Genomic DNA, 24,585 nt, shown 5'->3' with positions numbered 1-24,585 from the left:
GAGTGAAATCAAATAATGGCCATTTACTATACAGTGCAATTGCTTTTTCTGATTCAATTCATTACTCCTGTTGATATTATAACCTCCTAGGTCTTACCCAAAAGACTTACATAGAGATCACAATAATAAATATCTTAATAAATATGTACAAGATTCACAACAATCATGAATGATGAGTGTCGCCATGAAATGTCTTTTCGATAACTGGTGTTTATGAAAGTAAACACTGTTGTTATTTGCAAAAATATTTACACGCTGATGCAATCCGGCTTTAGCCGAATTGACGTTGGAAAGTCTTATGAGCATGTTTAATACATGAGAAGCCCATGTACAATGTACAAGAGTCATAATAGGCTGAGGTTTAAGAAATGTTATTTATACACAGCCAGATCAGCATCCTTATAATATCATCTTCATGGAGAATTACAGTATAAGTTTAATTACAGTGAAAGGCTATATACAGTCAAAGCCTAATTATAATAAAAGCTTAATTAAAGGCAAAGTCTAATTACAGCGAAAGCCTAATTAAAATAAGTCCAATTACAGTAAAAGCCTAATTAGAATGAATTGGATAAGCCATTAATAAGCTGATTCCATACTCGGTAAAGCATAAAGAAAAACATGCTCTATTACGAGTTTGGTTCTATAGTTGTATCAATCAACTGGACTAGTGCATAATCAATATGGAAGGAATTTCAAAACTAAACTTTAATAATAGCGAAAGTATTTCACCAAAATCCAAGATGAACAAATCTTATTGCATTTTTTAACATTACAAAGCTACTAAAGCCTATGCTATACCACAGCTTGCCTTCATGTAAAATTTGTAGAAAGGCCATTTGCAAACACGGTCAAGACAAAAATTAATGTTGATGTTTAGGTTAGGCTTCTTGACGCTCGGTGCTTGTCATTAATTATACCCTGAGCTTGTCATTAATTATATCGTGTCTTTAAACATGGATAAAATTAAATTAGAAATTCTCATTTTATTCATTTTGGTATCAAATGATTTTTACAGCGATAAAATTCATCATTTAGCAGTGTGATTTTCAAGGATATAGCCAATCTGTTAACTACCTTTGTTAGCAATTGTATAATATAAATAACATATTTGTACCATTATGTGAAACTTTTTACTTAATAAACATACCTGCCAACTCTCACGCATTGGGCGTGAGACTCACGCAATTACCCCAAAGAAAACATGAAAATGCGTGAGAAATTCGTGAGATTTTTGCCCCAATTTCCACAATTTTATATATACTATCATTGATACATCAATTGCCCCAAAACCAAATCTCACGCATTGCCCCACTCTTGGGTTGGCAGGTCTGTTAATAAACTAAAGGAAAGAGCTTACCAGTGCAAGGTGTCTAAGATGTCCTCACATTTTTCATATTAGATTTTATCAATTTCATGGCGGTAAAGGTCTTTTTGTAAATAAATTTTTACAAAATGTGTGAAATCAATGAATAACGAAGTTTAAAGTACTTGCATCAGCAGCAATATATACATGTTCATGTAGTAGACGTACTTAATTTCCTTAAATATAGCATGACAACTCGAAGATGTTCATCAGAACCCATGCAAAACTGAAGATCAAAAAGTAACCATCGAATAGACAAACATCAATACAAAGAATAATATCATAATTAGTTAAACTAATTCTCCAGTCCAAAATATAAAATGAAGTATAAAAATTTAGCAAATAAAAATGTTGTTAAAACTGTCCTTATAAGTTTTTATACCTGGATTAGAATATGGGCCCCACATTGTGTGTTGCCTTGTGTGGTGTCTGCGTTGCATGACGAATTGAGGTTGGTACTGTATTGGCGAATAGTACGGTAATGTCGCGTGCAGCGGAGGTACTCTAATGCCAGGCGCTTCCATTGCTATACAATTGACTACTGACTACTAAACATATGATTGATGGAAAGACGTTTTCTCAAAGCGTTCCGGACAATTAGGCGCGACAAATAATAGCTTAGTAGCTCAGAATTTGTACCAGGAACTGAATGAATAGAGTATCTATCCGGGGCGTTTACAGGCGTCTCGCAATAAGTAGATATATGATAGCTTTGACGCAGCCAAGCGATTCAACCAGCTTATCGCAAGATATGTCTACTGTAAGTATTTCTAAAATGGCTCAATAATTGCGAGACATGTACGAACTACCTCAAGTTTTTATGATTCACAAATAGTATTTACCACAAAATATTAGTCTAAACGTTCTTTTTCCATCTGCTTTCATGGATAAACAACGATTTCATTAAAACACAAAAATTAAAATACTATTTTACATATTTGGGAATACGCAGTAGATATTAGGGGAATACCCAACGCTAGCGAAGAGGGAAAAATTAGCAGTCCCAGGGAAAAAATTCTACTCCCGGCACTTCTGATTGGATGGATATTTAGAAAGCTAGCAAGAAATTACTACTGCATTTATGTTTACTGTCAACAAACCAAGGATTCCACAACCTTGAATTAGTCACAAAGGAAAATTAAATTTCCCCATTGCTCGTGGCATTGCTCCACATTCTACTGCTTATTTGGTGTACAATATGCCTAAACAACACTACAAAATATTTTTAAATGTTTTTGGATAGTTTTACAAGGGGCCTCTTATTTACATGTATATCGGTATTTTTTATTAGTTCACACAATAAGCATCATATAGATAAATATTTTTGTATAACACATTTTTTTGACAGAACATTGAACTTGGCTGGCTGCAAAACCCTAGCTGCTGAACATTTGCCTCGACGCCGAAGTATTTGCGCCAAATTTTGAAATAACATGCATACTATTACTACAAAATTATTTTCAGGCTATGTCGAGAATATTAATAATCAGAATTGCATCGTTACAACAAAGATGTAGATAAAGGTTGAATACCATTTGAAGATCTGTTTATAGAAAAATGAATATTCCGAAATGCTTGAATCATTGATATATAAAAAGCTTTGTATATTATGATATAACATCGTCAACCCTTCTTCAAATTGTTAAACTATATTTCCATTTATTAACAGCGCTGAATAAAGAGATAGCTTTGAAGTTGCCGATTTCTGTCTTTGGTAAAAAAGCGTAGGCCTACATACTATATTATTACTATATTATATATTATACTATATTATTACTATTATAAAATGCCTTCTTTATTCTCTTTCTTGTTTTAATTTTTAGACTACCATCAAATCTTGACCAATCACCGCAGTGTAGATGCAGATTTTCATTTAGACTTTGAATAAAGATTGCTACACTTTACCTTGCGAGATACACAGACGTTTGCCAAACAGGATAATCAATCACTACGTTTCCATGGTGCGCAGTACTGCGAAGCAGCCCCCTCCGAAGCCGAGGGATTGTACGTTTCCATGCTGCGCAGTGGTTTTCAGCAAATTAACCAGAGAAGAGAAATTGTATAAATCGAATCGCCTGATGGAGAAATAGAATCGATCATGGATACCGAACGTCCGAAACGGTCTTTTTATGCTTCTGTCGTCATTATACTTAGATTTACAATACACATTCACAAGGTTTTACAAACCTTAACACAATTTTTACAAAGTAATATATTTTTAATAAGTATTTTTAAGTAATATATTATTTAAACGTTAATTTAGGACTTGCCACCTATTTTTCGAAAAAGTGTTGGCATCGATAACAAAGTCTAGGAAAGTAATCACCTCATCATTCTCGTGAATGCAAACTATAATTAAATTTAGATGAAAGAAGATCGGAAGAATAGAAAAAAACAAGATTAGCGGGATAACCTTTGTACTAGTTTATGGCCCTCGAAGAATCTGTCTCCACGGCATGAGAGCTATGCGCAGCCACTGCGCAATCGCTGTTTCCTTGCTGCGAATTTGCACTGGCTTCGCACTGATCAGTGCGCAGTGATTTCAGTGCGAAGACGCCGTTTCCATGATTCGGAGAGAGCGCAACTCCGAAGTGCTGCGCATCATGGAAACAGTGAATGATTTTACACTTGAACTTCTCTAGCAATTAAATTTCTGTGCTTCTAGATTTTTACCTAGCTGTGAATCAGTCAAATTTTGTGATATGTAACACCAAAAGGGCTTCTTTGAATAACCAAACTTTGAATGACCAACATTCCCTTTACAAAAGCTTCGAATACTGTAGGGGAAGACGGGGCACAGTGAGCCAATTTTTTTGTTTCTCAAATAAAATAAAAGTGACTGCTTGAATTGAGCAGAAACTTGGTCTATAGAGAGTTCAACATGTTGTTATTATTGTATTTTAATTCCAATGCTCTACTTTGGATCCATCGCGAGAACTTATTGTTTTTGCAACATGTTACACCTGGCTCACTTTGCCCCACTACTGGGGCAAAGTGATCCACCCAATGGGGCAAAGTGAGCCATAGCAATAAATATGTGATTTGCTTGCACATAATATATATTTGATATCTTTAACTGTGTTAAAACATAAAGTGTGACAATGGGCTAATTAAATTTGACTCATGACTAAGACATAGAACATGGTAAATTAAATATACATAGTTTATAACGTAAAATGTGGAAACAAGTCGTATGAGCATTATCGTGAAATAATGTAGTAAAAAGTGTGTCGCCCACAATGTCTCTATCAGCAGTATTATTGAGAATAGTTTATCTTACAGTATAAGCAGATAAATCCACTCTGAATGTAGTTCGATTTCTAACCCTCAGAGTCCCACCAGTGTTTACTGGCTGTCCCAAAAATATAACTATAGATTCGAAGTCAACATCATGAACGTCTTCCTCCTCTGGATAAACAAAGCAGTCTCCAGCTTTTCTCATGAAATTGATGGTAACAGAGTTTTGATTACATTTCATGACTCTTCCTTCATACTAAACATTAAAGGTTGACTTGCAACAAAGTTCACATTACAGTTATTTGGTATCAAAAGATTCACTATGTCTTACTCTGCTGTGTTGTAGGTGCAAAATATGTGGAAATGTGATTACAAGTTCTTAAAAGCTCAAAACGAACAGTTAATCGCAGACATCACGAGACTGCCGTAGATTAGAATCTCTTTCCAAAACGGCTCAAATGGGACGTAGTTGTACAAGATGGCTTCTGTTTACACTTTCACGCAACCTCATTCGTAGAAATATTTTCACAAATATAGTTCACGCATTCAATAAAACCATGTCTATTGTTCTTACGTTTCTATTTCATCGCCATTGTAATGCTGTCACTTTCAGCACTGATAACTTATAATCTACCGTGAAAATTCGTTTAATTTGTTAACCTTTGTTAAGGAGTACATATCATCATCTGATAAACATGATGAGCTTGTTGGTCACCTGTGATAATTGAAAAATGTCGCAGAAATTATTCGCAAAGTATGGGTCACATGATCAGATTACGACTAGACGATTAGTTCAAGTCGAAACAAAGCTGTAAAGTAGCGAGCACCTATATTTGATACAGGGTCTTCGGTAAAACCCGAAGTGCTTGTCCTAAACTAGTGCTACGAGAAGTTTTATATTGAGCCTTTTATTGGCCTTTCAATTCCTGTGAGAACATCACGTGACAAAACAACAACCAAATGTAATGACTACGTCAGAAAAATAAACTGATTTCAATCTACGGTGGTTTCGTGATGGCCACGATTAACTGTTCGTTTTTGAGCTTTTAAGAGCTTGTAATCACATTTTCACATATTTTGCACCTGCAACACAGCAGAGTAAGACATGGTGAATCTTTTGATACCAAATAACTGTAATGTGAATTTTGTTGCAAGTCAACCTTTGCTAGTTTCGTACCAAACTAAAACATGATCATTGATGTTAATATTGTCTCTGGTAGAAGTTGGCACATCTTCCTTTTCATCTTCATCTGGACTCTCTTCATCAGAACACAATAATTCTTAGGCTAACTCTCTTCTTCTGATGAAGAATCTGTTTGCTGTTTTTTCTTATTTTTGTTGTCTTGTTTTTAGTCACAGTTACTTTGGATGTTTTTAGCGTAGATCTAAACCAAGTAGACACATGTTGCTACACTTTAAACACCGGCTCACCTGCTTTCTTGTTTCTTGACCAGCTTGGTGGAATGCTCAGGTCATTAGCCATGCTGTATTCGTAAGCTAGTTTACGTACTTGTTCAGTAGATAAACCATAAAATCTTTTGTCTAGATTTTTTACATGTCCAGCCAACTCTTCTTCTTGCTTCTTGGTGTAAACTAGTTTCACTTCTACGCTGTGCACCTCCAACACGTCCTTTTTCAATATGCTTCTTAAGAGTCATACAGTTCACACCATGAATTCTGGCAGCTTCTTTAATTGACTTTCCATTTCCTTCTTCAATAATCTTTGCAGCATATTCTACTTGACTTATGTCTGCCTGCCCAGTTTTACCTTTGTAGTTTCGTACCATTCTAAAATGTAAGCAGTACTTGCTTTAGTTTTGTGTAACATTTTTGAGAGTTTGTGTATGTGCGGGGCAAAGTGAGCCATTGGCTCACTTTGCCCCAATTGACTTTTCTTGAGAAAAATAAGCATGCAAGAAATTGTAGATGCGCAAGAGTTTTCATGTTTTACATGCTTACTATAATCATATGGGATAATATTTCTCTACTTTTTTATTTATGTAAAACAAAGCATTAACACAAAATGAAGACCACAAACTCAAAGCTAGAAATTTACAAAAAACATCAAAAATCAGTTTTTTGTTTATAAATTTCTTACCTTCAGCTTTCCAATGCTCTTTCTTTATTCAAAAGGACCTCCAGTGATCACATGACCTCTTGTAAAAATGATAACTCCAAATGGAAATTACAATTTAAAAAATATATGGTGGATCACTTTGCCCCTTGGCACACTGTACCCCGCCTTCCCCTATCATTAAAAATTATGTGGAAAAAAAAAATTTTTTTTACACAACTTCCTGATAAAAAAATATAAGGAATTATCACAGGGCAACCATAAATGAACATGTCCATTGATGGCAATTGTTCTCAGTGCATGACAATGCTTACTCTTGTGTTTCCAATCAGGTGGTTGTTTAACAGTCTGGTCCTTAGGAAGGAGAAGAGTTTTGAAAACCAATTATTTTAGTGACCTTACTGAAGGCATGGAGCATATTTGTGGGAAATTTGGACGAAATCAGGAAAAAAACATGGAAATGCATAGCATTTTAATAGACTAACAGGCAAACTCCCACAATGACAAGGTGTGATTGATTAATATAGATTACATATATTTTTTCTAAGTCAATCGTAAGTTAGTGAACGTTGAGGCATATAATTCGATCCCTCAGTCTGTTACAGAGCATTTCCATTTACAAGTCTCTTAAAGCAACAATAGAAACTTTTATCTACTGATTAATATATTATTAATTTAGTTTGTGCAATAAATTTATATTTTTAAATCTAAAAACTCCTAACAAAATCTATAAAGAATATTCTAGTAAATCTCAGAATAACTAGTTAGCCTACGGTTTAACTGCATCTATTTATGGGCACTATTGCTTACTAGCTAAGTAACCAACCTACTGTCATGCCTTGATTAACAGGTTGATTAATGTACTTGGCTATAAGAAATCTTGAAACAAGGCTGCAAAGGTGCTTGTTGCCTGTAACTGCTGTATGATGAGATTTTTGGGGCCCAAGCTACACTGACATCTGCAGTCACAGCAGTTGTGGGCAGTACCAGCTGTTACGAGGAGAATGGCGTAATGAATATTACGTAGTCTTAGTACTCTGGAAGTTCCGTGCGTCGTGAGAGATCATCATTTGTAGTAACTATGTGCATAGTTATTCTAACTGCTGGAAGGTGTCCGAGTGGTGCAGATGGGAGAGCGCTTGACTGGGAATCAAAATATCAGGGTTGGATTCCTGTGTGGTGGAATTTTTTTCCTTCGTTCTAAGCGTGGCGTCAAACGTACCGATACGGCTCTTATTATAGTAAAGGTTACGCACCTTATAAACGAGTGGAAAAAAGATAGTGACCCTTTTTAGTGACCACACATGTCAGAATATCCATATAAACCATTTATAGCCAAAATGAAACCTTTCAACATTTTTGTGGCCTGTGGAGTGTTCCTGTTTTAATAATGAACATACGTGAAATTATGGTTGATGTTATCAAAAAGTATCGGTATTTTTCCATCATTTGTGATTTTTTTGATGTTTGAGGTCATCTGACTGTCAGGATGTTTCAAGATTAAATCGACAAAACTTGATCGTGGTTAAAACACTTGAATCAAGCTAAAGTGCAATTATGACATCTATAGTTGCAAAGAGACTGGCAGAATAAAGACGAGTAACGCTGCAACTTGAACACAATAGCTGATATCGACTATCACTATGATAACAACTAGCGACATCATTTCGCACAAATTTTGTGTCGCGTATTTTAATCGGGATCGAGTTCTGTCGATTTTAATCTTGAAACATCCTGGCAATCAGATCACCTCAAACACCCAGAACAATCGCAAATGAGTTAAAAATACTGAAACTTTCTGATAAAATCTACCAAAATGTTGCATAAATTCATCTATAAATATAAGCCTCAGCTCCTTGTCCAAGCCTAAATTTAGCTAATAAATACCGTAGTCTAAAATAAAGCCAAGAAATCAAAGCCTTCTTTAAATCCAAGAATTTTGGATTTTGCAAAACTTGTAAAGTTTTAGAGGATAAACAATACAGACTTGTGTTTGGCTCAGGGTTTCAGTTAGATGAAAAACAATGAGGCGAAGAATCTATATTTATGGCATACTTTTCAAAACACACAGATATGTAAAAATCATTTATTTCTGTGGTGGTAGCTAGTATTAAGTAGGCTATTATGATGATCAACAACGCGCTATTGGAGATGAGATACATCTATGTATTTCATATGGCGCTGTTGGAGATGGGATACATCTATGTATTTCATATGTCGCTATTGGAGATGAGATACATCTATGTATTTCATATGTCGCTATTGGAGATGAGATACATCTATGTATTTCATATGGCGCTATTGGAGATGAGATACATCTATGTATTTCAGATGTCGCTATTGGAGATGAGATACATCTATGTATTTCATATAGCGCTATTGGAGATGAGATACATCTATGTATTTCAGATGTCGCTATTGGAGATGAGATACATCTATGCATTTCATATGGCGCTATTGGAGATGATATACATCTATGTACTAGCATCTCGACAGTCTGGGTGACATGCGGCAGCGTGCCAATAAAACATGGAGAATACCTACCTGCACAGCTATTCTACAGCTCCCTAAAGTAGTTCATTGGCGAAGGTGTTAAAATGTCTGTCGACAAAGCTGAAAGCTGAGTCCAGCTTACAGCAATTTTCATCTCGACCTTCAACCAGTGACTCAGACATACAGACACAAGGACAGACAGACGCTGCTCTTATTATAGTAAATATGGGAATATATTTGAAGTTTGCTTTTCAATTATTCAATTTTCAAAGTCGATGGAAACATTCAAAGACGGAATTGCTATTCCTCATAAATTCTCTTTGTTTTCAAATTAATATTCTTTTATAAAGAGTGTGTAATAACACAAAGTACACCGATTTCCTATGACGACCTGGTCTCTCATCCAAGGCACACATATTGAGAGAAAATGCCTAAGATGGCTGGGACATGTGCACAGGATAGGTTTTCAGCGATTACCCAGACAACTATTACATTTACAGCTCTGTGAAGAACTCTATGAAGAACTCTATGAAGGACTCTATGAAGGACTCTATGAAGGACTCTATGAAGGACTCTATGAAGGACTCTATAAAGGACTCTATAAAGGACTCTATGAAGAACTCTATGGAGGACTCTATGAAGGACTCTATGAAGGACTCTATAAAGTACTCTATGAAGAACTCTAAAAAGGACTCTATGAAGGAAAAGGGAACCAGGGCAGACCCACACCGAGATATGAACATGTAGCTAAGGGTAACATTGAAATTGAGAGAACTAGACAAAGAGATGACAAGAGAAGGTGGTAAACAGAGCTGCATGGAAGTGAATGATGAAGACTAAACCATAAGTCATTGTCACAACGGCTGACTGCAAGACAAGAGAGATAACATTATCACAAACTTGTATATTATATGTTACATGTAATTATAAATAAATCTGAAATTATATTATCATAGTGTTATTATATCTGTGCATGCTGTATTACAAAAATAAAACATTAAAAAATGTCGGTTTGAATACTGCTTGATATAATGGTTTGACCCTATGTTTATGAAATATCAAGCTTTTCACGTTGAAGATCAATTTGAAACTGAGATCGAAAGATTTTGAATGATCCATAAACTTGGGCAGTAGCTCAGCAGCTAAGGAGCATATTATCAGCTAGTATGTAACTATGGCCAGCAGCGGGGAGGGCGTCATTATACATGTGAGTCAAAGATTAAATCATATAGAAAATGTTTAAACAGAACTAATCTTTTATAACAGCTGTTATGCCTAGTAGCAGAAAAACAAAAACTGTCATGAAAGTTTATGCATTTTTATCGACGATAAAAAATTTATCAAAATCAAACAGCAGTTCAAGGTCGTGGGAGGGTCGTGTTCAGGTAAAACAATATACAGTCAAACATGGATAACTCGAACTTCAAGGGACCGAGCAAAAGTGTTCGAATTATCAGAGCGTTCAAGTTATCAGAGCACTGTCACAAGTCCATGTATTTACTTATTTATTAGTAGATACATGTACATATGCAAACTATAATATAAATCAAAAGCACAAATGGCTTGTTTCAAATTAAATGCTTCTAATGTAAAGTTTAAAACGTTTTCATGAAAAAGTATAGAGATTTTTCTATCACTTGAGATTGGTTTGTTGTTTGAGGTGATGTTATTGCCAGGACGTTTTTTTAGATTGACATTGGCAAAACTTGATCGTTGTTGAAATGCTCAAAAGAAAAGACATCTTTTTCTTTTGAGCGTTTTACCCACGATCAATTTTGCCGACTTTTCTTGAAGTTTATGCAACTTCAAGAAAAAGTTACCAAAGAAAAATCCCTTACTTTACCTGAGATTCGTTAAGAGCAACACTCCGAGGCAGTTCAATTAAAAGTTTTACGAGGTTTAACGGTACATTCTATATCACTCACGCTTTTTGAATGGATACTTATTGAATGTACACACGTATTCTGTGTTTAGGTCAAATGATAAATAGTTTTTTTAGCTAAGACAACGTATACGTTTAGTAAAAACAATTTTAAGACGTTTTAAACATTCAACATTCCGACGTTGATTCAACACGGAGTCAACGTCGGAAAACTATTCGTCACGGGCTAGCCGGGTCACGCACTCAAGGATTTTCGCCACGCACATACAAAACAACATGCTGTTTTTGTTTTGTATGTGCGTGGCGAAAATCCTTGCGCGCGTGACCCGGCAAGCCCGTGCTATTAATCGTATAGCAGTGTAAATCAAATTTGACCAAACCTTTAGAAAAGTCGTTGACAAAATTATTTTGCCGATGGTGGTAATAACAACGCTTATGAATTACGAAAATATGAGGTTTACCTCTATGGCTTTGAATAAAGTGATTTTCTAAAGCGATAACAACCGTTTCGGTAGCCGTTGGGCAAAAAAACAGTTCGAATTAACAGTGTTGAGTTCGAGTTATCTATAGCAATTTATCATTACGTGGGAACGGACCAAAGAAACTGTTCGAATTAACCATGTTTTCGAGCTATCCGTGGCCGAGTTATCCATGTTTGACTGTATTAACACCAAGTTGTTAAGCAGTCTTATATATAGAATCACCAAATTTCATGTCATTTGAAGCACCAGTTTTCTTGCAACGGGCTAAATAAAAGGCGCGTAATTGGTTATAGCTCGAACAACAACTGCAGTTGTAAAAATAAAATTGCATGATACTTCAGTTCAATGAATTAAAGGCACGCAAACCTTACATACAAGTGCACAAAAATCTTTTCCAGTTATCCTATTCAGCAAAGCTAAATCATTATCGAGGCAGCTAGAGTTACCTTCTCTGCATCTCCTTTGATCGGTTCTAATAGTTATACATTTTCAATGAGCTCATAGACTTGTAACAACTAAAACACTCCAGCAATGCCTGGGGGTGTTTGTCATTCAAAGACAAATCTCACGCTAGTTTTGCTATACATTATGAGTGCCTGCGTGAATTATGCGTGGATGCTCGCATACTGCGATCAAAAAATCTTTATTTTGAAACTAGATCACGGTTAGTTGAAGCATTTAGGAACAGGTACTTCACTGTGCACACAATAATGCGCAATTCCTTTTATATTGTTTTTCATGCCTTAGCTATACACCCTATATACATTCTAGTCAGTTAGAAGGCAGCTGGTGCTTCAATTGAACTGAAACTTAGTGATTCCACAAAAGACTCTGCTGAACAGAATGACATTCACAGAATGTTTCATCTGAACATAACTTAACGAAACTATACAATGGAGTAGAACCTATATATACACTAGCTGTGCTACCCGGTGTTGCCCAGGTAATAAAAAAGTCTGGACTGAAAATTGATTTGTATTTAACATTTACAATTTTAACTTTCAAACTACATATCATGAGAGAAGTGTTTTGTGTAGTTGAAATAAATTAAGAGAAAAATGAAAACAACTGTAAAGGTTTTAAAACTTTGTCAAACAACTGTAACTTTCAAGCTATTAGCCTGGCACATTGCCAATAGAAAATTGCAGTAAGCTGCTAGGCTTCTAATGCCGGTATTCCTTGGCATGGCATCAGCATTGTTGTCCAGCTGCAGCTATTCTAATAATAGCTATAGCCGGAATGCAGACAGACATACGACATACACATGGACATACTTTGAAAAAAATATATATATAGAAGTGAGTGTCTGTCCAGTTATATAGAAAGTTTAAAAAACTAAATAGAGATGCCCCGACTCTAAATCCACCAGCCGATTCAGATACCGATTCGATATACCGACTCTTATTGAAAAATAATCCGATTCAGATCTTTTGTGCCGCATAGATAATCGTTCAATTTATTATGCAAATATAAATACAATGCAAAGAAAATATAAATATTAATGTAATTATTTGTTTGTATTTATGGAAAAAAAACTATATTCACGTACTGACATACCGTGCGTGTAGTAACAAAACAGTCCATGTTTCTTGTAATTAATAAAGGTAATTACTGTTAGTGGTACAGCTCTCCCTGTGATAACGAAGTCTCTCTTCTATTGCTGATGGAACTGCTGCGTCTGTACAAGTTTAGAGTAAATCAATGTTTCTTTTAATTACCGTAAGTGATTTAATTTTCTCAGTAAGAAGCCTCTGTCTTCTATCACTATCGATGTAGCCAGTCATACCGAAGAGAGACTCACTTGCCACAGATGATGGAGGACAGGCTAAATACCGATAAGCCACTGGAGTTGCCGCATTTTGTACGATACAAACAATACATTATATCATCAGGATCAAGAGAGTAATAGATAACTTTATACATCGACTGCTTAAATTACTTTCGTAATGCTAGTAGATAGAAACATTATACTGCATTCTTGTTTCTCATATTTGTTATTTTGTTCGTGATTAGCTGCAAGAAATCCTATCGCTGTAATTGCGGAAATACCGCACTTTGTGATTATGTCCTGACTAAAGCAAAAATGTTTCTCAGCTGTGTTGATGTTGATCAGGCTATAGACATGAAATAAATTGTGTGGCAGGTCCGGAATTCATTAGGTAAGGAGTAAGTATCTTGCAGATGATGATCGTTATTAGTGTAGCAGGCTAAAATACCGTTTTCTGCGAAATAGTTGACCTGAGAAAAGTATCTAAAGTTTCAAATTTATTAAGAAAAGATCGGCCGATACCAATTCAGATACTTAACACCCATGTATATGTCTAGTATATGTCTAGTATATGTCTAGTATATGTCTAGTATATGTTAATTAGTTCTTTCATATAACTTGAACGATTTTTAAACTTTTTCACTTTTAATAAATGACCCCTTAATCGAAATCTGGCATCTGATGAATACTTCTAAGTACCATGTACATACTAATGCGTGGAGATTGGGGGCATGCCACTTGACTTAGTGCCCAACCAAGACTACCATCACGTATTCAATATGTCAGCAAGTTGTCCAATTATAGTCAAACTAGGCCTACTTTTCAGGGTTTCACAAAAAGCCAACATACCTGCGACATCTGAGGACTTCTTTCGAGACCCTTTCTTTGCTCGTCCCTTACTAGCACTCTTCTGATCATGAGTTGGAGCCTCACTACTAGGCCTCGGCAAGATATTCTTATACCCTTGTGCTACTAAACACAATAATAGCTGATATAGTGCCATACACAACGCCAATTCATAGCTGTCTGATATCCGGATACAATTATCTGAAAAAAGTATGCAACTATTTACAGCTATGACAAACACATTTGCAAAGGAGGGTAACTCCAAGTTCCAGACCTCTTGAAGTTCAAAAACTGAAAAAATTGGCTATGCATCCGCAACTAATTCATTTTAGGCAAGTCATGAGAATGATAAATATATTCTCACCTAAAAAGTAAGTCAGTACACTTCAGCTAACTTTCACTTGAGATGTTTCAAGGCTTTAAAAAATGATCCAATTCAATTCTCTTTAAAAAATTAATAATTCAATTTTCAATTCTTTTGCATTATAGATCGTGTGAGACTCGATTCAATTTAACAGGATAGTACTGAGACGCAAAATTTCACAATTCAGTTTTAAATTGACTAAATTTGACTGGCTACAGTTTGATTCGCATTTTTATGCTTATAGTAACCTTGAATAATTTTCCGGTTTCACTAAGAATGAGTTCAGTTTGACCATATTGGGGTTATACGGTATAGTTTGGTTAACCAATTAGGAGTTTTGTTACAATGAAGAGTCCTTCGCGAATTCTCTACTAACCAGTACTATGAGTGATTTACCACTTTAAAACAGTCCCAGAGTTCCAGAGTAAATATCATTCAAATATGAGCTTATACAAGGTTTTAGTAAAATTTATCAAATAGTATCAATATTTTTCTACCATTTGCAATTGTATTTCATGTTTAAGATGATCTGATTGCCAGAATGTTTCAAGGTCAAAATTCACAAAGCCTGAGCACAGTTAAAACGCTCAAAAGAGAAATACAATGCTCCCTCAGGATACGATTTTAATCCATTCCAGGGTTAGTATCGTACAGTGAAAAAAATCGTATGGAGAGCTAGAAACCATATTAATTATGTAATACAAACATCCCCTGGTAAAATCAATCAAAATTTTATACAAGTACTGTACATATTAAAAATTAGTAATAAAATACTATGCTAACCTTAGTAACTTTAGTTACCTACAGTAACTTTAGTTTATTTAGTGTATTTAGTATTATTTAGTGGTCATGATTTACATTAAAATGTAACGTTGCAATGTGCTATGTGCAGTACGTATCATAGATAGTTCTTACCATCAAGACAGACAGAAGAGTTTGAATTCACTTTAAATAAGTTCAGCTTACTAAACACAGACTTGAAGCTAAGTTTTAGTATGTATGTTCAACTATTTTACTGAATATGCAACTTTTTGTCTTGAAAATTTTATTACTTATCAGTTGCTGGCTTCATTTTCACTATAACTTTAGCTGATCTCATAAAAACCTTTTCAACCTAGTTCGGCAAAAAAGCTCGAATGATGTTGATTTTGTAATGAAGTAGATTTTTATTAAAAGATTAAGAAGTTGTCTGACCACTGATTTTTTGTTTAAAGAGATTGCAACTCCAACTTTCTTATTGATTTTAAAGGGAACACATGGGAATTGTAAAATTTGGAGATATCTACATTAGCAGAAAGAGAAAATTCTCAGTTATTTGGCAAAAAAAATTCAATTTTAGCTTAATTACAGCAGACTTTATGATCAATAGACTGAATGCACGTTTACCATTAGTGCGAAAACATAGTTCTGAGAAAACTGGTGTTAAAGTTTGGGAAACGAAAACCAATGCACAATTTTGTTTACATTTCAAAACGTCATAGCAACCAATATCAAGAAGTTGTGATATTTATCTAGATTTCTGTATTTATATCCAAAAAATTATGCTGAATTTAAAAATCTAAACAGATTTTAGCTGTTTGACATAGAAATAGCTGTATATTTATAAGAAAATGTATTATTTAATTTGCAGATATTAAAAACGGCTTTGCAGTACCGCGATATCGGGCACAGCCAAATCATCAACAAAATTTTTAGAAAAATAACAACAGTAACATATTGTACACCATCGGTCACTATATACTTCGATCTTGGAAATTCGAATAATTATTCTTATAATTAAATCTGATAATAATCTTATAAAATCGAATAATTATTCTTATAATTAAATATTGTAATAATCTTGTAAGAATCGTTAGGAAAATATCATCGTAATTCCCTCTACTTTCACTGTTTTTGACATCAGTTGGATTACCAAAGTACTCATTATAAGTGTCCAAAGTGTCAGAGTTATCTTTAAAATCGGCAAAAAAGAAACGATTATATTTATCGAACGCCATTTTTCAGTACTTCCTGTTTAGCATAGCAATGGTTTTAAAGGGGTTTTTCCGAGGGTTAAAGACTTCTATTGGCTAAACCGACTTCAGATTCAGCGAGATCACTCTTTGATTGGTCCAGATGCATGTGTTACAAAAATCGTTACCAACATTATAAATTCAGTTGAGGCAACTTCAAAGTCGGATAACTCAACTTTGTGATTTGCGACTTAACCATGGTTTCTGTGACCGCGCCACATATTGCTGTTTTACACATGAGAAATGCTGAACTGAGAGAAATCAGTATTCATGTTTCTTTTAGGTGTTGTAAAAATGTTTTCGGCAAACAGCATTTCGGCGTCTTTATTATTTAGACGTACGTAATAAGCTCACCAAATGCCAAATTTGAACTCGCAGATGATAGAAAAGTACCGTTTTATCTGAGTGTTTTAGACGCAATTAAGTATTGTTAATTTCAATCTATAAACAGCCTGGCAGTCAGACCATCTCAAACATCAAAAACATGTACAAATGATAGAAAAGTACCAATATTTGTGGCTTTCTAATAAAATCTACTAACGTTTTGTGAAAGTTTATTTTAAATACAAAAGGCAAATGTGCATAAAGTCGAGACATACCTGGTTTGGGAGGGGGCTGTGGGACGACTACGAAGATGGAGTAAGATGGAGTTGCTGTTGACGCTGGAGGATTGGTCAGTCGCTGAATGGGCAACTATATTAGCAAACAGATGTTAAAATAGCCATCAAAACAAGTGGGTCATACAAGCAGCTTTTTACTCCAGAGCAACGGCTTATACAAGCCTGTTAGATACGACCTGCACAAGTCAAAGATTCTACATGAAGAGGGTTGGTAATGGGGAGCGCAAATACAGATAAATTTTTGAATAAGTATTTCAAACAACCCTGTGTAATTCATCCCCTGTGGGATATCGTTCATGTTTCACATAGCAAAAGGTTTCTGGATACGCAATTCACATAAAGGTTTATAATTATACCGAATTGGAGCCTCGATGTCACTACATCAATCTGCTGTCTTTACTACCAAAAGGTTTTAAAACAATATACACCTTGATGTAATCTACGGTGGTATTTGAGATTAAGTGGACTCCTTTGTTAGAAAACTAAAATTGTCATTTAAAAAATTGCTACTCATTGAGAATTTAATCAATAGCCATAAATAATATATTAAATTAATCCTCGTTTGGTCCTGATTTCCAATATGTCAACAAAACAGCTGGAAAACTATGTGTTTGAATGACTATGTAGGCAGAATTTTAATAGTTTATATTTTGATGGTTGAAGATCATTAAATACCAATTTCAATGGCTCACTGATTTAAATAACTACGGTAAAAATACTTATTTTTACAAAAAAAAGTCTTGAAACACTAATTTTGCAAAAAACTTACATCGTGAACACGATACCCTTATTAAACTATGATTATCATGCCAGCAGCGCTAATTTAAAATTATCCTGGTCTCCATTTTCAACCTTAAAACTAGTAATGCATTTCCTGAATTAACAGCAAGTACAGAGATGTGCAAAAAAACAGATTTGGTTTTTTGCACATCTCTGTAAATGAGAATTTTGGTTTCCTCAAAATTCTCCATTACAGGTGTGCAGAATTTTCTAAAATTCTGCAATGAATTTTAGTTTTTTTAAATCTAAAATTCTCATTTACAACATGGTTACTTAATGTGAATTTCCATCCATATGTTTCCATGCTTCAAATAGATTTGGAGTTGCCCGCTAGCGGCGAATTTCCACGTTTCAACGATTCAGGGTTACGCAATAGACCTTTGCAAGTTCATCCTTTCTATCCAAATCCGCAATGTATCCCTCAACACAAAACTTATTAGAGTAGATGCGCTTTCAAATTACGGTCACTTTACAATTCATGTGTAGACAACTAGTTGCACTAAAAAGTGTTCATTTCGTCATCCTTGTACGGATGATCCATCCTTGGCATGTAAACGTTAATATAAAGGGGAAAAGTCAAGTAGAAACAGCACTGAATAGCGGTAAAATGTTTTTATAGCGGAGACCCGCATGATTGTGAGCTGCAGTTCTTTTACTTTCACTGGCGAGGGTTTAGCTGAGTATTATTGATTCGAATCTATCAGCTAGCATTTCAATGATGTCAAAATGCTCTCACAGCAAATTCCTTCGCACAAATTTAGCAAAACAAAATTCATTCGGCTTTTACCATTTCTATGATTTGGAGAGGAAGCAACTCCGAACTCATTCGAAGCACACTGATTGTAACGCTTACCATGCTTACAATTACTTAAAATGAGTAGTAATATTTAATATTTCAGCAAAAAAACTGCAGACCCACTGGTTTTGGCACTAGGACGCATTAAGAAATTATTACCATATGAATTTGTCACAACTCTTGCGTAACAACTTCTCTAACCAAAAATCACACCATTTTTCTACCTAACACAGATTCTCACTCTATGTATTCAGTCCTGCATCAGCCAGATGGCTAGCGAACGTGAAGAGCATGTCGACAATTTTTAATATGATGCATTTGCATGAGCGTGCTATCTAACCAAATTTTATGAGAATATTCCCAGACTGCAAACGCTATCAAAATATTAAGTATTCTAATCTTACATCAAGTAGTTGTTTACATAATGAGCTATCAGCGAAAGAAAGTTACAAAAGGCCGATGTTATGTTCTAACGCATACATCTGAATTTGTAACATATAGAATGCAGTTTGTTGTAGCTCGAGGCCAAAGTTTTCTATTCACAAAGATGGACATCCCTTAACTTCTTCCATCAGTAGGTGAATACGGACTCAACTAAAGGCTGGTTCACGCTATGTCGCTGTATCTCGGCATTGATGCCAGTATACTTCGGTGATCGTCGATAATAACACTATCACAAACCGATCCACATTTGCATCAGGAAATACTCCGTGACATTTATCTTTTTAAATTTTCGCGAAGAAACCTCTTAGTTTTCGCATGCGGAAATCAAAAACTAGTCCCGCAGCGACTATCATAAACGGATATGAATAAATCATGTTATCCACAACCGGGAATTACCATCGCCGAAATGGTTCACATTTGAAAGGCGATCGTCGATGCTTGGCGAAGTATCGAGAATGTTTGACAGCTGCAAACTTTTTCGACGTGTCCGCGATGCTTCGTCGATGCCATCGATTTACGGTTCACATAATCAACGACTAACGCCGAAAGGGCAACTCCGGGATACGCCGATATAGTGTGAACCAGCCTTAAAGGCCTGCCCCACACACTTATCAGTTTATACTATCACTATACTATCACTGTATGGAGTGACACACTCCCATATGGTGCTGCAATATCATCATGGAAACAGTCATGTCACTTTCACTCGGTCGTGATTCAGTGTGACTGTTTGAAAGCGAAACGCCGGTGTGATGCACGAAACATGCCTTATAAAACAATAGCCTGAGCAACAGTTTTTGCTTCTTTACTGTTTGGCAGTTAATGTACCTTATTGTTGTTGTTGGTGGTGGTGTTGATGGGCACTGCAGGTGCCGTGCAAGTATGTGGAGGGTATGACGGCGCCCTTGGATAAGGACACATTGCTGGTTGCTCCTCTTTGTGGGGAGGAAAGTAGGGTTGTGGAGGTTGCTGAAAATGGCATTGGGTGTCCCGCTTCGGGAAGTTAATATATTCAGGCACATCTAAAATATGATACAATTCCTAAGTATTCGGGTGTTTGTTTTCTACAGTGGCTGTAACAGCCAAAGGGATTACACATTCCTCCTGGGAATTGGATGGCCCACCAAGCTTGAAAATGTATATCATAAATAGTATCAGACCACTAGTAGATGGTACCGCTAGTAAAATTTAGCATCCTATATATTACATGACTGTTTGATTAGGGAAACCTTTGGGCCTTGCGTCCCTCCTAATTGATTTGTCAGCAAATCGATGTATCGGTTTAAAGGGTTGTGAATATATTACAAACAATTGTCTACTGATAGCAAAAATATAAAATTAAGATTTGTCTTTTTCATTTTATTTTAACAGAAAAAGAGCAGACAACTCTTCACATAGGACAATTATATTTTACTGTAATTTATCAATATTCTAATAATCATTAGGTTAGAACATTCCATAAACAAGCTCATAAGTTTCCCTACTTTAATCGACCAATCACAATAGCAAAATCAGAAAAATTTCCATTTTCATATTAATCTATAATCGTTTGATTTATCCTTTTTAAAAACACTTTCATTCCTCTTCAATAACTTAATCTATCATTTAAGGTAATAATAACAATAATTCGCTGCAAAAAAATTCTATAACTTAAAGATGCACAATGGGTTAAACGGCATATTTTTTACTTTTATATCTTACATAATCTGTGTATTTTAATAAGAAAATCATAAACTTTTGCCCGAAATGGTAAACAGATTGAAATGAAAATTAAAAAAACATGCTAAGATGTAAAAAATGGTAAATGTACTGAAAAAAAATATAAAGTTTGAAACTAAACTTGAAGATCTCATGCAGTGACCGTATGAATGAGTATCAATGTTAAAACAGGTCAATTCGTCTGTTCGTGCCTCAACAGCTTACGGAACTCCCTTGCGGAAACTAAGCTTAGACAAGAGAAATTAACAGCTTAATTATCTTGCTTCAAACAAATGTTTTCTAATGTTACTATTGTATGAAATGCAATAAAAAACACATTTTTTGTTCTAAATACAGTAGACACCCCTATAACGTAAACCTCCTTTATTTATAGTATAGTAGTATCAATTTATAGTAGGTAACTTGCATGTAATATGCGTACGTAGTGATTAACAGCGTTTGCAGTAGTTAACAGCGTTTGCAGTAGTTAACAGCGTTTACAGTGGTTAACAGCACATGTAGTAGTTAACAGCATATGTATGTAGTTACCAGCGTCTGTAGTAGTCAGCAATATTAAAAAATTGGCTGAGACTAGAAGCGCATGCGATAATAATGGTCGTGGTCATCACAAGATGATTATTCTAAGTTATCACATCTGTTTGAACGAGAGAATACAACTTCTAATTTGTTTGATTTTATTTTTGTCAAAACTATCTTGCTTTGCTTATTCAGTCTAAACAAAAGCAAGTAAACAATTTATTCAGTTCAGGGACACACTGAGTGAACACTTAACAATGGTGGTAAAGCATTGGCTCTCTTTAATGTGTTATGAGAGCAGCTGAACAGACTTCAAATAGCCATATACACGCCGAAACACACTGAAGCACAACAATGGACATGGCAAAACACCAGTGTTAGCGTCAACCTACTAGTAAACCCATTGCGAAGCATACATGAGGCATCAGTGATGAGCAAAGTCTTTGCACTTGATATTTATAGAAAACAGTTTCTTTTATGAAGCTTTTAATATAGATTATTACTAACTTTATTCACAGAAAGAATTTTTATCCAGAATGGCGTCATATAACTTTAGTTTTTATAAGTTGTTATTATAATATGTTTTTATTATAAGTCAATCATGTTTCCAGTGTAATTCAGTATATTAACTAGTAATGCATTAACTAGATTAACAGCAAGCACACAGGTGTACAAAAAACATAACCCCCCCAACTTTGTAGGAAAACCAAAATTCTCATTTACAACATTGTTACTTATTGCGAATTTAGTCAACAGCCATAAATTATATATTAAATCAATCCACATTTTGTCCTGATATCTAATATGTAAACCAGACAGCAGAAAAACTGTGTTTATAAATGATTATATCTGAACAAACAGTCTGGATCAGTTGTTCAGAATTTAGACTGAACAAACCTTGTTCAGTCTAAATTTTGAACAAATCATATTGTTAATGGTGGAAGTCAACAATCTGTGCAGATATGATCACTCCACATACATTTTTATTAGCTTATTTATTGTTTAGCAATGCCTACAAGACTAGATTTCAGAAAAAGAACTTTTATGTATACATTTTAAAAACAGGAAACCATTCTATGAAACCTGTCGATATGTAATCCAATCATTTATATTACATTGGTTTAAAAATTGCATATAATTCTATTTGGGTGCATCCTACACATTATTAGATGGAATATTCTGAATCTTGACAAGTTTTCGAATCTAGTGGTATATAAATTATGTTTGATTACTAGTAAGAAAATGGAAACAACAAACTGTAAATAAGTTTGAAGAACAAAGGAAAGTCTAGTTTATTTTGCACACTACTATAACTAGCATGCTGTATAGCAATTGGGAAAATCCAAATAAAATTATAAATGAAATATCTACTATCTGCCATCAATATTATTAATGACAGATATTAGTAGGTTCCTTAAAAAGCGCCAGGTGGCAAGCTTTGATTAGTGTAATGAAACAAGCCATGCATAGAAGGAATAGATGTTAAAGAAGAAGCATTTTATCAATGACAGTGGGATAGTGTAATGATACCAGCTACCAACAATCGTTTGAGTACAGACGAACATCGAGTGGTGACGAACTCCACCACCACACGATCACATTACAAGAAGCATGACTTGATTACGTTTAATAAAACTGGATATGTAACGTCCGGCATCCAGCAAGCGAATAATTAGATCGTAAGCAACTTACTGGAAGAATTGTTGATCCCACTGACATCAACAAATTTTTCAAAGAAATCTGGGTCCAGGGTTTTTGGTAATGCTAAAAAAGAGACAGTTTTGAACATTTTTTGGTGCGTAGGTGAAACTCTACTTCCGAGAGATAAATACATTGAGTTCTGCTGACACTGATGACTTTAAGATTCAAATGCACTCAAATTAGAGCCAAATAACTTATAAATTTCATTGAGAGCTCCAGAGTGGTCTGCTCCAAACAATCAAAAGTCGCAGAGGTTGCAAAACACAAATATTTGCCCTGGAAATCGTTAAGACTTCTTATGCTAGCAAATCTGGTCATGATCATAAAAACCTCGGCTAATCTTAACCATAAATAGTACAAGTACCATTATTAGTTTTGTTAGTGCAGTTAGACCTATACATACTACAGTCAAACCTCTACATACTACAGTCAAACCTCTACATACTACAGTCAGACCTATACATACTACAGTCAAACCTCTACATACTACAGTCAAACTTCTACATACTACAGTCAAACCTCTACATACTACAGTCAGACCTCTACATACTACAGTCAAACCTCTACATACTACAAACAAACCTCCACATACTACCGTCAGTCCTATACATACTACAGTCAAACCTCTACATACTACAGTCAAACTTCTACATACTACAGTCAAACCTCTACATACTACAGTCAAACCTCTACATACTACAATCAAACCTCTACATACTACAGTCAAACCTCTACATACTACAGTCAAACTTCTATCTACATGTATATACGAAGTAGAGATCTGCTTTTTATTTTAAAACTATCATGTTGGAACAAATATTCTTAGAACACTACTTTTTCATTTAATATTAGAGGTTTGACTGTACTGTTCTCGAAGGCTTAACTGTACTGTAAGTAGAGGTTTGACTGTACTGTTATTAAAGGTTTAACTGTAGTGCGAACAACATAGGCTACACAGATTGAGAAAATATAAATATAGTAACTACCAAGCTTAGCACAGCCCATGAATAAGATAGAATGATTTACGTAGGAATTAATTTGATTACACAACTTATATAAACACCGCAAAGTGCTAAACAAATAAAAGATTAAGATAAGAGTGATAGCAAAGAAAATAAATACGAAGTTGACAGCATTGCAGGCAAGGACAAATGTTACCGGCTATTCCGATGATATAGCTGCGTCATCAGTACTGGACCAGGTCAATACTCCACATAACCAATACCACTAACATCATGCATGTTGCCCACTGACCTAATACTAACTCAGTGAGTAGAAGTTCTCATTTCCATGTCTACTGTCTTTCAGTTGGTGAAACAAAGGCGAGACATGTCTCAGTCATAAGTTAGAATACGTGAAGGTACCAGGATGGTTCATAAACAATGCACGGGAAGGAGGATATGCAAGAGCCGGTTGACTGATCAGGAATGGTCAGATAAGCAATATTTATTACCAATTCCTTACAATATTATATAATGTAATCCT

General features: G+C 35.0%; 1 protein-coding gene across 4 annotated transcripts in view; it reads right to left on the bottom strand.

The window, feature by feature from the left end:
* The window catches only part of LOC137393016 (ANK repeat-containing protein nipk-1-like), a 47,252-nt gene that overhangs the window by 8,313 nt on the left and 14,354 nt on the right, over nt 1-24,585 (bottom strand). For 2 of the 4 annotated variants that reach the window (XM_068079395.1, XM_068079396.1), the window contains exons 4-7: nt 23,092-23,163; nt 19,993-20,186; nt 17,124-17,217; nt 14,152-14,274 (exon numbers count right to left, since the gene is read on the bottom strand). In XM_068079395.1, the coding sequence (XP_067935496.1) occupies nt 14,152-14,274; nt 17,124-17,217; nt 19,993-20,186; nt 23,092-23,163 (483 nt within the window). The remainder of the gene's footprint in view (nt 1-14,151; nt 14,275-17,123; nt 17,218-19,992; nt 20,187-23,091; nt 23,164-24,585) is intronic. The other 2 variants (XM_068079397.1, XM_068079398.1) reach the window with 2 other exon arrangements.

Source organism: Watersipora subatra, chromosome 4 (genome assembly GCF_963576615.1).
Source record: "Watersipora subatra chromosome 4, tzWatSuba1.1, whole genome shotgun sequence".
Taxonomy (NCBI): Eukaryota; Metazoa; Bryozoa; class Gymnolaemata; order Cheilostomatida; family Watersiporidae; genus Watersipora; species Watersipora subatra.
This window is presented reverse-complemented; position numbering and strand designations above follow the sequence as displayed.